The 14,103-nt window shown below is 41.7% G+C and overlaps 1 protein-coding gene across 3 annotated transcripts in view; it reads left to right on the forward strand.

Annotated features, from left to right (window-relative positions):
• TBCCD1 (TBCC domain containing 1) overlaps positions 1-14,103 on the forward strand; it is a 43,416-nt gene that overhangs the window by 20,658 nt on the left and 8,655 nt on the right. For 2 of the 3 annotated variants that reach the window (XM_006171468.3, XM_027769456.1), the window contains 4 exons: positions 2,872-3,250; positions 7,311-7,466; positions 11,871-12,237; positions 13,782-13,968. In XM_006171468.3, coding sequence (XP_006171530.1) covers positions 2,915-3,250; positions 7,311-7,466; positions 11,871-12,237; positions 13,782-13,968 — 1,046 coding nt within the window. In that variant the 5' untranslated portion in view covers positions 2,872-2,914. Of the gene's footprint in view, positions 1-2,871; positions 3,251-7,310; positions 7,467-11,870; positions 12,238-13,781; positions 13,969-14,103 lie in introns of those variants that run through there. The other variant, XM_014585360.2, reaches the window with a different exon arrangement.

Raw genomic sequence — 14,103 nt, forward strand, 5'->3', positions numbered from 1 at the left:
TGCGCACCGGCCGGCGCCAGGCTGGGCGGGGTGGGCCGGGCACGCTTCGGGCTCGGGCTGCGGCGGCTGCTTCGGCGCTCCCTGGGTCTCGGGTCTGCTACGAACCGTGTCATCTGGGGCGTCGGTGTTCCCAAAGTCGGGCTGCCGCGCCGGGACGGCCCACGCCGGGTCCTGGCCGAACCGCGTCCGCCGGGGCGGCCAAGCCTCGGGAGGACCACTTTGGGCCGGCTGATCTCCACACCTGAACCCTGGTCCTGCGCATCCCGACGCACAGAGCCCGGGTTTATGTTTATTTATGAGTTTAGCCCACTCGAGTCTCGGAGTTCGAGAGTTCACCCTGGGGACCCGGCGTCTGACTGCACACTTCAGGGACAGGCGCGCAGCACCTCGCAGAGCCGCCCGCTTGCCGCTCGAGAGCCCTAAGGCTTCCCTCCTGGCAGCTTTCATTGTCCGGTTTCCTCAGCACCGCGCCGGCCACTCCCGCAGTCCAGGACAGCCTTGTTCCCTTCCACGCCCCTCTTCTGGGGTCACACTCCCATGTTCTTTGACCTGGCTCTTCAGTGACTTCATATCTAAGGCTCTTAATCCTCTTCTGGAGCCAAACGCATTTTTCAGAGTCTTCCAAAACTGAGTTCCCAGAGCGCCTTTGTAGCAACGCAGTTCTTAAGTCAGACCCTGCTCGGGATCTAGGGCTGTGCCAACTGAGGGTGTGACCTTGGGTCAGCCCCTTACCCTCTGAGCCTGTTTCCTCATCCCAAAGTGAGGACTATCATGTATCTCCAGGTGGTCTTGAGGACTGAAGGCGCGAGCTACAAAATACTTAGCATGCTGCCTGGCACATAGTAAGCGCTGCTCCATTCATGTCAATTACAGTTTGAACAGATCGTTTGAACAGATCGTTTTCAAAAGCAGCAGCATTTTCTTAGAATCAAATGCAAAATATAATGCTAATAGCAATAAACTATTTATCATCAGTCTTGTAAGGAAAGATTTTTTTTTAAATTATATTTATTTCCTGAGAGTTCAGAGACATAGAGAAAGACATGCATCCTCAACGAGGTCCCACACTGATCTCCCCACCTCAGTGTGTTCGGCTTGTATAGGTAGCTATGGAAACCTGCCCAAGCTCTTCCAGATGGTCCAGCTTTCATTGAGTATTGCTTTACAGTTGCATCACCCATTCTGCCCCATGAAAGATTTTCTTTAAGTGGTGTTTATATAATGCTCAGTGAAGTGGGAACCATGGTCAAATGATGGCTCAGTTTTATAAAATCATTTGGGAAACTGGAGCTGTATGTCAGAGATTTCAGAAATGTTAATTGCTTATTTCAAAGGCACATCTGAAAATTTTCCCTAGGAAATAAGTCATATTATAGAATGTAGGAAAAAAGATAGCCATAACACTGCTTGTAAGAGTGAAAGAATTTGAACTTTTTATAATGGGAATCTTTATCACAAAAGCAGAATAGATAAACCATCCGTGTCCCCATCACCCAGCTTTAACATTGATCGGTATTTTGCCTATCTTGTTTTTGTGGAAAATCTTTAACCTACTAAGTGTCTAAAAATGAGAAAACAGTTGGCTACATTTAAAAAAATGCTTTGAAGCTTTTGAAATAATACAGAATTGTGTATATGACATTGCCACAACTATGAAGATTAAAAAACAAACAGCTATATGTAGGAAAAAAGGCAAGAAAGAAATACAGTAAAATGGTGGGATTACAGACGATTTCCCACTTCTTGTTTTTATAAATATACCATGAAAGTTATATTCACTGCTATAATAAAGACTGACAAACAAAATGTAAAAATACCATACCTAGAATGAATACTGCAGAAGATGCCAGAGCAGGCTCATGGTTACAGAGAATGATGCTTAAGGTTCCTTGATCTGTTTTTGTAGCCTATGTTTACATTAGCATTCTTTATATTAATGCCTTGTGTTAGGGCTTTGTGTTGAGTTTGTATGATTAGCTAACATCCTCATCTTTAACCAGCCACCCTTTATCCTTTAAGTGATTTAACTATGTGACATTTTGTTCCCCTATTTTGGCTAGTGTATCTCCTGCAGGGTAGAGCAAGGTTCCCTTCGATTAGATGACTTCCCCTTTATTCCTTCTTTTCTTCCTGCCCCAAGCAGGGATCCAACTCAGACTGCATGTACTTAGTTTTTATTTTTCTATGCTTGAGGGCGCGTACATGCCCTAGAGAGAATATCCACCAGCAGGATCCAGTCACTTTGCAATCTTTTTTCTTCATTTCTCAATTTCATCAAGGTCTTGGGCACTTGCTCACATACCCAATGTGTTTTCCAAACCACCTGGCTTAGACTCAAACCCTGGTAGGCCATGTGGGATCCAGCTTCCTCCGCCCAATGCTTACTTGCTGTACTATGGGGTGACCCAGACTTTATGCACTTATTACACACATTTTAAAAAAATTATTTATTTAATTTTATTATTATTTTTAAATTTGCTACAAGGCACGTGCATTTACCAGAGAGAGACAGAGAGAGAGTGAAAGACAAAGTGAGAAAGCAAGCTGCCAAGTCCAGGACTCAAATCGCAGTCGGCTATGTGGGAGTCCAATGCCCCAACCACCATGCCACCCGCTGGCCCCTATACATTCTTTTTTAAACAGCCATTTTTAACAATTTAAATAAAATAATTTTATCACTTTTTTTTTTTTGGTCCAACCAGGTTGTGTTTAGATCTGACTAAAAATTTGTTTTACTCTTTATGTTGATGCTATATTTTAAACTGATGAGACAGTATATTTTAAAAACAGTTAAAAGAGGAGTCAGCTCCCAAGAAAATGTACAAATGATATATATTACAAACAAGTTTGTGAAGAAACTTTGTTTCCTAGGTATGCCAAGAAGCCTTTCCACCCAGATGTCCTTTGCGATAATATGGATCAGTCCGGAGTTCTCCTCTGGGTGAAAGCAGAACCCTTTATAGTGGGTGCCTTGCAGGTCCCCCCTCCCTCCAAGTTCAGTCTTCACTATCTCAGAAAGATATCCACCTACGTGCGGACCCGGGCCACAGAGGGCGCTTACCCACGCCTCAGCTGGTCTGCATGGAGGCACATTGCGTGTGGGAAGCTGCAGCTTGCCAAGGATCTGGCATGGCTTTACTTCGAAATATTTGATAGTCTGTCAGTGCGGACACCTGAGGAACGCCTGGAATGGTCTGAAGTTATGTCCAACTGTACATCCGAGGATGAAGTTGAAAAGCAGAGAAATCAGGTATGGATTGGTGTGCATATGTGTGTTTAATTACTTTGGGAAATAAATGACTAATATTTATACTAGCTGTATAGTGTGAGGTTTTAGGTTAATGACTGTTGTAATCCCAAAGTACCATTTGAGTTTTAGCACTTTCAGATTGGCAGTATTTAATGTATTCAGTACATTAGTCCTTACTTACCAAATCCTTATTCACCTACCACAAAGGCAGTAAAATTATAGGAAGCTTGTAATTGAAAGAAGGAAATATTTATTTATTTTAGAATTCTTTTGGGGTGAGCAAGTGTTATGAATAATTGATATATTATAATTAGAGCCTTTGACTTTTTATTTATTTATTTTTTTTTGGAGAATTTTGCTATAGGGTGTGTGAGCTTGCCAGAGAGACAGAGAGAGACAGAAATTGAGAAATCACCTCCTGGTGGTGTTGGCCATGCCATAGTCCCTTCTCCTCCATTCTCTTCTCAGAATTTTGGGCACCTATGCACACGCACCTGGCGTTTAAGCCTCCAAGTCCAGAACTCGAACCGTGGTCAAGTACATTGACAGTCCAGCCATGTAACCGTTATGCCATTTGCTGGTCCTGAACACCTGACTTTTTAAATGAACATCTGCTACGTGCTGGGATTCAAAGATGAATAGGACAATATCACTGACCTCTTGTAGCTCATGGGCTATTAAGAAAAGTTGGTTTATAAAAAAGTGCTATTTTTGGGGTGAGCACAGGTGCCCTAAGGCTAAAACCTCTTAAAAAATAATAATGTGCTTTTTTGGGGCCGGCAGGTGGCATGGTTGTGAAGGCACTGGAGTCCCACATGGCTGACTGTGGTTCAGGTACTGGACCTGGTGGCTTGCTTTCTCATTCTCCCTCTCAGGTCAAATTGAAGAAAAAGAAGAAATAAAATTAAATAATTCTTTAAAAAGTGCTATTTAATAGTGTGATGTGTACACTAATAAAAGTATGCATAAAGTACAGAAATGGAACAGAGAATGGTTCATTCTGGTGATGAGGAAAGACTTCAGGAGTAAGCTGATTACAGTAACAATCTCCGCGTATCAGTGACTTAGAACTATAAGAGTTTATTTCCTAATCATGCAGCCGTCCAACACAGTTGTACCTGGTTAGATGCCTCTCTGGGCTGCTGCTGTTCTAGCAGGTGACTCTGGGATCCATGCAGCTGTCTGTCGGAGACTTTATTATATTAACCAGCTTTACTGTAGTTGGGGAAAAAGAAAAGAATGGCCTAGTGATTTACACTAGTAACAGAATATTTCTTGTTCGTTTTACAAGCAGGCTAGACTTTAGCTATGGCTCTCTTCCAGCTATGACTTGGCTCCACGTCTTCTCATTTAGGGACTCAGGCTGGAGAAACTGCCTCCGTGTAGTTCTCGCCTATTTTTTTTTTTTTTTTTGCTATAGGGCACGGGCGCCCACTAGAAAGAACAGAGAGAGACAGAGAGACAGAAAGCGATAAATCACCTCCCAGAGGGGATGGCCACGCCACAGTCCCTTCTCCTCCATTCTCCTCTCGGGAGCTTGGGCACGCACATATATGTGCCCAGCGTGAGTTTAAGCCACCGGGTCTGGGACTCGAACTGCGGTCGACTACATGGGAGTCCAGTGACATAGCCATTATGCTAACTGCTGGTCCCAGTTCTTGCCTATTCTAACAGAAGGGAAGAGCCAAAAAGCAGAAGGAAACTTGTGATGCTTTTTTGTTGTTGTTTTTCACATGTGCACAACTCTGGGTTTGCGGTTAATTGTATATTGTAAAACCACCACCCCCATCAAGGCCATACTCAGATCACCTCCCAAAGCCTTCCTCAGCCTTTGTTTTTGTTATTGTTATTATTTTATGTGTGTATTTGTTAAAAACACTTCATGTAAGATCCACCTTCTTAGAAAATCTCAAGTATGTAGTATGTTATGGCTATACACACTGGACTGTATAGCAGACGGTGAAACTTGATATCCTTTGACCATTACTTCTCCATTGCCTCCTTCCCCCAGCCCTTGGCAGTCACCATTCTATTTTCTACTTCTGAGCTGGCTAGATTCCACATGTCAGCGAGCCCATACAGTGTTTGTCTTTCTGTGTTTGGCTTATTTCAATTGGCATAAAGTCCTTCAGACTCATCTACATTGTTGAAAATGGCGGGGTTTTCTTCTTTTTTTTTTGGAGAGGTTTTTGCTATAGGGCATGTGCACTCACCAGAAAGACAAAGAGAGACAGAGAGACAGAAAACGAGAAATCACCCCCCCAGGGGCGATGGTCACGCCGCAATCCCTTCTCCTCCATTCTCCTCTCGGGATCTTGGACACGCACGCACACGTACCTGGCGTGAGTTTAAGCCACCAGGTCTGGGACTCGAATCGCGGTCGGCTACATGGGAGTCCAGCAACATAGCCATTACGCTAACTACTGGTCTCAGGGTTTTCTTCTTTTTAAGGCCACATAATATTCCACAGTGTTTGTGGTGTATATGTGTACAAACACATACCACACTTTATCTGTCCATCCATCAATGGACATTAAGTTGTTTCCATATCTTGGCTGTTGTCAGTAATGCTGCAGTGAATATGAGAGTTCAGGTGTCTCTTCAAGATCCTGACTTCAGTTTCTTTGGATAAATATCTGAAAGTAGAATTGCTAGATCATATGGTAATTCTCTCTTTAATTTTTTAAGGAGCCTCCATACTGTTTTCCATCGTAGCTCTACTAATTTACATTTTCACCAGCAGCGTACCTGGGTTCCCTTTCTCCATATTCTCACCATCACTTTTGTTTTTAAAATAAAAGCCATCCTAACAAGTATGAGGTAATATCTCATTACAGTTTTTATTTGCATTTTCAGATGGATAATATATTTTCATATACCCATTGGCCATTCATATGTCTTCTTGGGAGAAATGTCTGCTTAGATCTTCTGTCCATGTTTAATTGAGTTGTTTTGTTTGTGAATCTTAATCTCAAGACAATTAAGAAAGTAAAATTTATAAAATATATAGATTCATTGTTACATTGACAGTTGGTGATCTCGAGAATCTGTATTCTGTTAACATTTATTTTGTGAGAGAGAGACAGAGACAAATACCCTTGATGGGGTCTCACCACATCTTGATCCTCCCCACAGCCTTCCAGTGGGCCAGGATCACAAGTTTGCATGGGTGTGTCCATCGTGTTCTGGTCAGACAAATATCTGAACCTGGGCCTGCCATGTGATTCCAGTAGCAGGTGGCTGCCTGTGCCATTGCAACTTACCCTGAATCTATATTTTTATGTTCTTCAGATGATAGCAAGTAATCTGTAGCCAGGTTAGGGGTCAGGGTGAATACAGTTACAGACACAAATGTATTACTTTTTGCCTCTCCAATATGTGTATGGAGATGGGTATGCAAAGATAATCTTGAGCTTCAAATCATGAGCTTCAAACCATATACTTTCTCAGATAAGGAAGGGTTTCATACTTTTGTCTGTCCAGTAATGTTTTTTTCTTTAAGCAAAATATCCCTTTAAGAATTTGATGAAAAACCTGAGATCTCCTCCCACAAAATGCACATTCACCCAAAAATCACTTATAACTTCAGGTATTATACTGATACCTTTACCTTTCTTGATAAGTCTGTGAACCTTAGGTAAACCTCTGTATCTTGCTTGAATTTTCTTCCATCTATTTGTTTATTTTCACATGACTAAATTTGGTTTTTTAGAACTACAATTTTAAACATCTGAAATAATGTATTTTATACAATTAGATACTTTATCCTTTCTTCTTCATCAGTTTTGGAAGAGAATTTCTGTGGTTATGGGTGCTACTCCGCCTTCTGGGAAGTTAGTGACTCCAGTTTAATTACTTTTAGGGACTTCTGTATTTGGATATCAGAGACACATCAAATGGTAGTAATAATTCTATGTTTGTGGGGGGGGTGGGTAGGTGTGTGGCTTTATTTTTAGAATGAACAAATTGTTAATTTTGTTTACTATGCCTACTTGGTTGTAGACTAATGACTGATGATATTTTAAGATATGTGTTCATTGTTTATCTTCTTCGTGGACAGCTTTCAGTGGACACCCTCCAGTTTCTGCTCTTCCTATACATACAGCAGTTCAACAAGGTTTCCCTCAGGACATCTTTGATTGGTGAAGAGTGGCCTAGTCCCAGACACAGATCTCCGTCTCCTGACCTGGCTGAAAAATCCAATTGTCATAATAAGGTAGCCTTTAAATCTGGTCTTTTTCTCTATAAAGAGGCCATTTGTCCATTTGTGAAGAAACTGGTTCACCTTCACTGAAAGTTATGTTGGATTTTTTTACATCAGCTGACGATATGATGGTTTGTTTTCTCCTTTGCTTTTTACTTTTTTTTCCCAATTATAAAACAAATCTATGTGTGCAATGTTAATCAAAATGGAGAAGTAGTTTCAGTTCCTTCACTGATGTGAAAATCATTTATATGACTTTTTTGGGTAAATTATTTACTATATTCTGTTAGTACTCCCATTTTTGCAAATGTTAATGGATTCAAAGCTAAGGGTGGGCCAGGAGTCAGATCGGAACTCTCATGTGGCTTCAGCTTGCTGAGTAACAGTGTTGACCACCACGAGCTACCATAGCTGGACCTGTAATCTCCTTTTTAATAAATCTATCCTCCCTTATATTCCCTAACATTATACTCTCCTGTTTCTACTTTTGATTTTTCTTTTCTGCTCTTCATAAATTTCTCTTTGGCCCCTATTACTACAAAATTCTTCCTGTAGCAATTTTCTCTTTTTACTCAACATATTCATTCTGCATAATTCTTTCTGTGCCATGACTTTATGTATTTCTTTCTTTCTTTCTTTTTTTTTTTTTGAAAAAAATTTCTAAAAAGAAGATCTCATATGTCACAATCCTCCTGCCTCAGCTTCCTTGGTAGCCAAGACTGCAGGCATGTGCTACCACTCTGGCCTTACAGGGTGGGCCAGGAGTCAGATCGGAACTCTCATGTGGCTTCAGCTTGCTGAGTAACAGTGTTGACCACCACGAGCTACCATAGCTGGACCTGTAATCTCCTTTTTAATAAATCTATCCTCCCTTATATTCCCTAACATTATACTCTCCTGTTTCTACTTTTGATTTTTCTTTTCTGCTCTTCATAAATTTCTCTTTGGCCCCTATTACTACAAAATTCTTCCTGTAGCAATTTTCTCTTTTTACTCAACATATTCATTCTGCATAATTCTTTCTGTGCCATGACTTTATGTATTTCTTTCTTTCTTTCTTTTTTTTTTTTTTGAGAGGTTTTTGCTATAGGGCGCGTGCGCTCGCCAGACAGACAGAGACAGACAGAGAGACAGAAAGGGAGAAATCACCCCCCAAGGGGGATGGCCACGCTGCAATCCCTTCTCCTCCATTCTCCTCTTGGGATCTTTGGCACGCATGCACACGCGTCTGGCGTGAGTTTAAGCCACCGGGTCCGGGACTTGAACTGCGGTCGACTACATGGGAGTCCAGCGACATAGCCATTATGCTAACTGCTGGTCCCTGACTTTATGTATTTCAATGACTCCCAAGTTTATTTCCATCCTAGAGATCTGGCTTCATATTTATGCCTTCACATAGATGCCCTCTCTATACCTTAAGTTCAGAATGTTCAAGTCTTGATTGGTAGTGATGCCAGTCATTGTCTATTCTCTCTACATAAAAGAATGGGCACTGTTAGGAGATGGTGTCTTGAGCCAGCCTATGCTGCCTTCAGGCCAGGCTTTACTGTGTAATAGTCACATGATTTTAGGCAAGTCAGTTAATTTCTCTAGGACTTAGCTATTCCTTTCTAAATGAGAATAACAATGCTTCCATAAGTTTCATTTGCATAGCAATGAAAACAATTTGCATGCAAATATACTAGCTACCCAAAACTGCTGAGCAGTATCTGCCTAAGGAAGCCACATGTTTTTATCAGAATTTGCCCCAAAAGATCAGAGAAACTACATGGCGCCAGTCATTTTCACATCTTCAGAAGATTAACATCTGAAAACAACTGGTTCTGCATTCCATTTCTTCTTTCCCCATTTTTCTACCCTTTAAAAGAATAAACCTGAGGCTCATTCAGGGTCACAACTTTCTCCATCAGAGAAGTCAGGCCCACTTGACCTTCGCTTTTCTATACTTGTATGTCTTTGTGTGTTTATTTTTGTGTTTATTTCTCACCCACAACACCCCCACTCAGACAAACGCATTCATCCAAGCAGGTCCCAGCAACTGGTGACGCTATTTTGTGCTATAGCATGACCTCTCTCATTAATTGATCAGACCAGAGATAGAATAACATATCTTAGCCACTGCTGTGTGTTTGAAATTTGACTGATTTAAATGGTGACCTGGGCCAATTAGTCCCTCTTGGCACTGAAGAACTTACCAGTTGGTGGTGGATGCTGGAGCTGAAAACAAACATGTCATCGACACAAGAACAGCTACCATGCTCACTCATGACTTGGAGTTCTGAGGGATTAGAAACTAAGATAATCAGATAAGCACAGGATGCTTGTCATCAGAGAAAAAGAAGAGAATGAAACAAATGTGTAGAGATGACAGCAGCCATGGAAGAGAACCAGGTTCCAGAGGGCTTTTTGGTTCTGGTTCTAATGAGGCCTACATCTACTTCAGTTTGGGAGGCAACTGTGTATCCCTATAGCAAAATCTCCCTTTGATTATTTGGTTTTCTCTATGCCAGTGAAAGTTACTGCCAGCCTACCCATCTTTTCTTCCACCTTCCATACCTGGTTAGCTGTCAAATCTTACTGATTCTGTTTCAAAATAGCTCTTTAAGTCTGTCCCTTTACTTCCTGTTACTCGGACTTTTCTTAATAAATTTTTGACCTTGATTGACCTTTTCTCCTTGATCTATAATTATGATTATGTCCTAGCTGATCACTCTGGTTTTAGTGTGCAGTCTACCTACCACAGTGGACTTTCTAAAATGCAGATGGATTGTACCTATCCCCTGTCTAAATTCCATTAATGAGTCATCATTGTCATGCCGTTTTCAGATTGAACTCCATGGAGCCACTTAAGGGCCTATTTTGGGGAAGAGGGATACAGAGAGAGGAAAGAAGGGCAGGTTGAGACTATAGACAGCTCTCCTTTGATCTGTTTTCCTTGACATCCTTTTAAAAAGAAAAAAAAAACAAGTATAAGTATTGGTTCATTGGAAAAGTCATGACTTATTTTTCTGTTTTTCTATGCAAAAATTCATCATGACTTTTCTGATGATCCAATATTTAGGAAACAGCCCGAGAAGGTCCCTGGCACACAAATCAAGTCCAGATGTTTTAGCATGTTGTGTGAGACCTTTCATGATTGTTCCCTGCACAAAGTTCAGCTGCCACCTCCTAGCATTCTTTCTATACCCCACCCGGCACTTGTAGTTCTCTAAACACAAAGGTACTTATATTCCTGTGGGTCTTTGTATATACTGTTCCCTGTGTCTAGAATGCCCTTTTTCCCCTGGTTTACCTGACTACCAGCGTTGGTCAATCTATTCACACAGCACTCCACTATGATCTCCCCCACCCCCCGCTGTGACTTAGTTACTCCTCCCTTGTTTTATAGAACATCCTTACAGATCTTTGCTGTAGGTCTTATCTCATTGTGTCATGGTTATATATATTGTCTTCTCTTTACATAGACTGAATTTCTTCAGAACTAGAACCATGTCTTATTCAGCTTTCATGTTCTTTACTTAACATTGCTGATGCTAAAGTAGAGATGTTCAAAAAATATCTGCCAAATGAATTGGCCAAATCACTGAGACTTTTGCCAACTCAAAGCTTATGCCCAAAGTTAAAATTTTTCTTAAATCTAGTCACTGTAACTTTTTAACTCATTTCAGTGAATTCCTCGGTAATTAAAGAAAATAAATTGGGAAATCCATTCATTGAATGAATGTCCATGGGAGTCATTTTTGTTTGACCTGAAGCTTTAGAGTATTTACTAACTGTGACTTGGAGTGAGTTTCTGAACCTTCCTTTTTCTTTCTTTTTTTTTTTTTTTTGAGAGGTTTTCGTTATAGGGCGCATGTGCTCGCCAGACAGAGACAGACAGAGAGATAGAAAACAAGAAATCACCCCCTGGGGGGATGGCCACGCCGCAATCCCTTCACCTCCATTCTCCTCTCAGGATCTTGGGCACGCATGCACACACTCCCGGTGTGAGTTTAAGTCACCGGGTCCAGGACTCGAACCGTGGTCAACTACGTGGGAGTCCAGCGACATAGCCATTACACTAACTGCTGGTCCCAGTTTCTGAACCTTTCTGTATCTCCATTTCCTCATCAGTAAAATTGTCATGATAGTGATGACTATTTTAAGATTATTGTTAGGATTAAATATATTAAAGTATGCACCATGCTTGGCACGCATTAAAGGTTATTTCTTAGTATTACTTTTGAATTAGCTAAGGTGTAGAGAGAATCTATTTGTACCTATTACATACTCAAAATACTTTATAAGATTTATACAGCTACCTAAACCTCTGGGAAATGAGGCAGAGTATAAATACAAAGTTATTAAAATAAAGAGGCTTTGGATCTTGTAGAATCTCTTTGTTCTATTAAGAGTGCTTTCTTTTGAATTTTTCAGAACTGGAATGATTACAGTCACCACGCTTTTGTCTGTGATCACTTGTCAGATCTCCTTGAGCTGCTCTTAGATCCAGAACAACTCACTGCGTCGTTTCACTCGACCCATACTAGTCTAGTCTCTCGAGAAGCTGTTGTAGCACTCAGCTTTCTTATTGAAGGTGCAGTAAGTAGAGGCAGGAAGATCTATCCACTTCACGAACTTGCACTGTGGCAACCACTACATGCAGAAAGTGGCTTCTCAAAGATCTCTAAGACTTTCTCTTTCTATAAGCTGGAAACCTGGTTGAGAGCCCGATTGACTGGGAATCCATTTGGTACATCTGCTTGCCTCAAGTCTGGGAAGAAACTGGCCTGGGCTCACCAAGGTATTTTTTAATATTTCAATCTATATTAAATCAAGCGAGAAGTTAAGGGCCCCATTGTTTTCTGGTATAATGATCACACATTTTCTGTAGCGTACCTAAAAAATACTACTCCTTAGGGACTAGCAGATGGCATAGCAGTTATATCGCTGGACCTCCCACGTGGCTGACTGCGGTTTGAATCCCAGACCCACTGGTTTGAAAATCATGGTGGGTGTGTGTGTGTGCATGTGTGCCCAAGACCCCAGAAGGAGAATGGAGGAGAAGGGATTGCGGTGTGGCCATTCCCCCAGGGAGTGATTTCTCACTTTCACTCTCACTGTCTCTGTCTCTCTTTCTCTGGCAAGTGCATGTGTGGTAGGGCAAAACCCTCTTAAAAAATTACTCCCATAGCAAGTAACTGACTTTCGTATATAACGTTTTTTCTCTCAGTGCAGCAACAATCTCCGAGAGTTGATTTATTAGTCAAGGGCTTTTTGGTTGCAGCAACAGAAACTCCAGCTGTTTCTCTTTGCTCTGCTCTTCCGTTCTCTGATTTTCTATCCCTCTCACTCTCTCATACTCACTCACTTGGGGCCCTCCTATTTTCTATACAATATAGCAAAATTTGGCCATCCTACAAGTGACCTCAGAGAGTTGGTACAGAGATGAGGTCTTTTTAGCTATACAGACACAAGCAAAGAAGGTGTTTCTAAGCTGGAAGTTTAAATTTACAGTAGGCACAGCCTGTTGAGTCACTGTCTATTCCGGATAGCCCAGCAATGGTTAAGTGATTAGCTTCAGTTGCTGTATGGCTCCTGGTCGGGAGATGTGCTGTCAGGTAGGGATGATCTGGGAGTAAAGCTATGAACTCAAATAAAACCCATGGAGTGATGGCAAATAAACGAGGAGTAAGGGATTGCTCCTGCGGCTCTTTGGAGAGATTAATTTTGCTGGGGATGATACTGGAATTGGGCCAGCTCTGCCACTTACTAGCTATATGACCTTAGACATGTTACTCAATTTGAGGGGTAGAAATAAAAAAGATATGAGATTTACATACAATTTTGAGTAGATTTTAGGTTTTAATATTTTTCATAACAAAAATTATGAGATGTTACAACAGAGAAAGATTAGAGTGGCCTGGCTCCCTTACCTGGTGATTAGGGCAGCTGGATCCCACATAGCCAACTGCACGGTTCAAGCCTCAGACCCAACAGCTTGAGAACCATTCTGGGCAGCATTCCGGCCGAAAATCCTGAAAGGAGGGAGAGATGGAGGAGAAGGGATTGCAGGGTGGCCATTCCCCCACGGGAGCATTTCCTCCTCTCCCCTTCTCTCTGGTGAGTGCACACACCCTGTGTGTATGTGTGTGTGTGTGGGGGAGAATAGACAACAGTAGAGCAAATACCCAATGCCCAGATCTAACGTTTTTTTCCCTCACATGTATCTAAAAAGTTAGGTACTAAAAAGACTTGTATATAGACAGACATGTGGAGCCTCCTATGGCTCATATGGTTCCCTTTCTTTGGAAACTGTCTTACTTATTTGTATGTCTTCTTAAATAGTGGAAGGCACGACCAAAAGAGCTAAGATCGCCTGCAATACTCATGTGGCCCCTAGGATGCACCGCCTGGTAGTGATGAGCCAGGTGTACAAGCAGACGCTGGCCAAGAGTTCAGACACTCTTGTGGGGGCACATGTGAAAATCCATCGTTGCAACGAGTCTTTCATATATCTGCTCTCTCCTCTGCGGTAAGCACAGTCTTCTCGTTCTGACATTTTGACATTTTCTTTGGACAAGGGTTGATCAATTCTTTTTTTTTTTTTTTTTTAGAGGTTTTCGCTATAGGGCACGTGTGCTCACCAGACAGAGAGAGACAGAGAGAC

This window comes from Tupaia chinensis, unplaced genomic scaffold (genome assembly GCF_000334495.1).
Source record: "Tupaia chinensis unplaced genomic scaffold, TupChi_1.0 Scaffold149658_1, whole genome shotgun sequence".
NCBI lineage: Eukaryota > Metazoa > Chordata > Mammalia > Scandentia > Tupaiidae > Tupaia > Tupaia belangeri.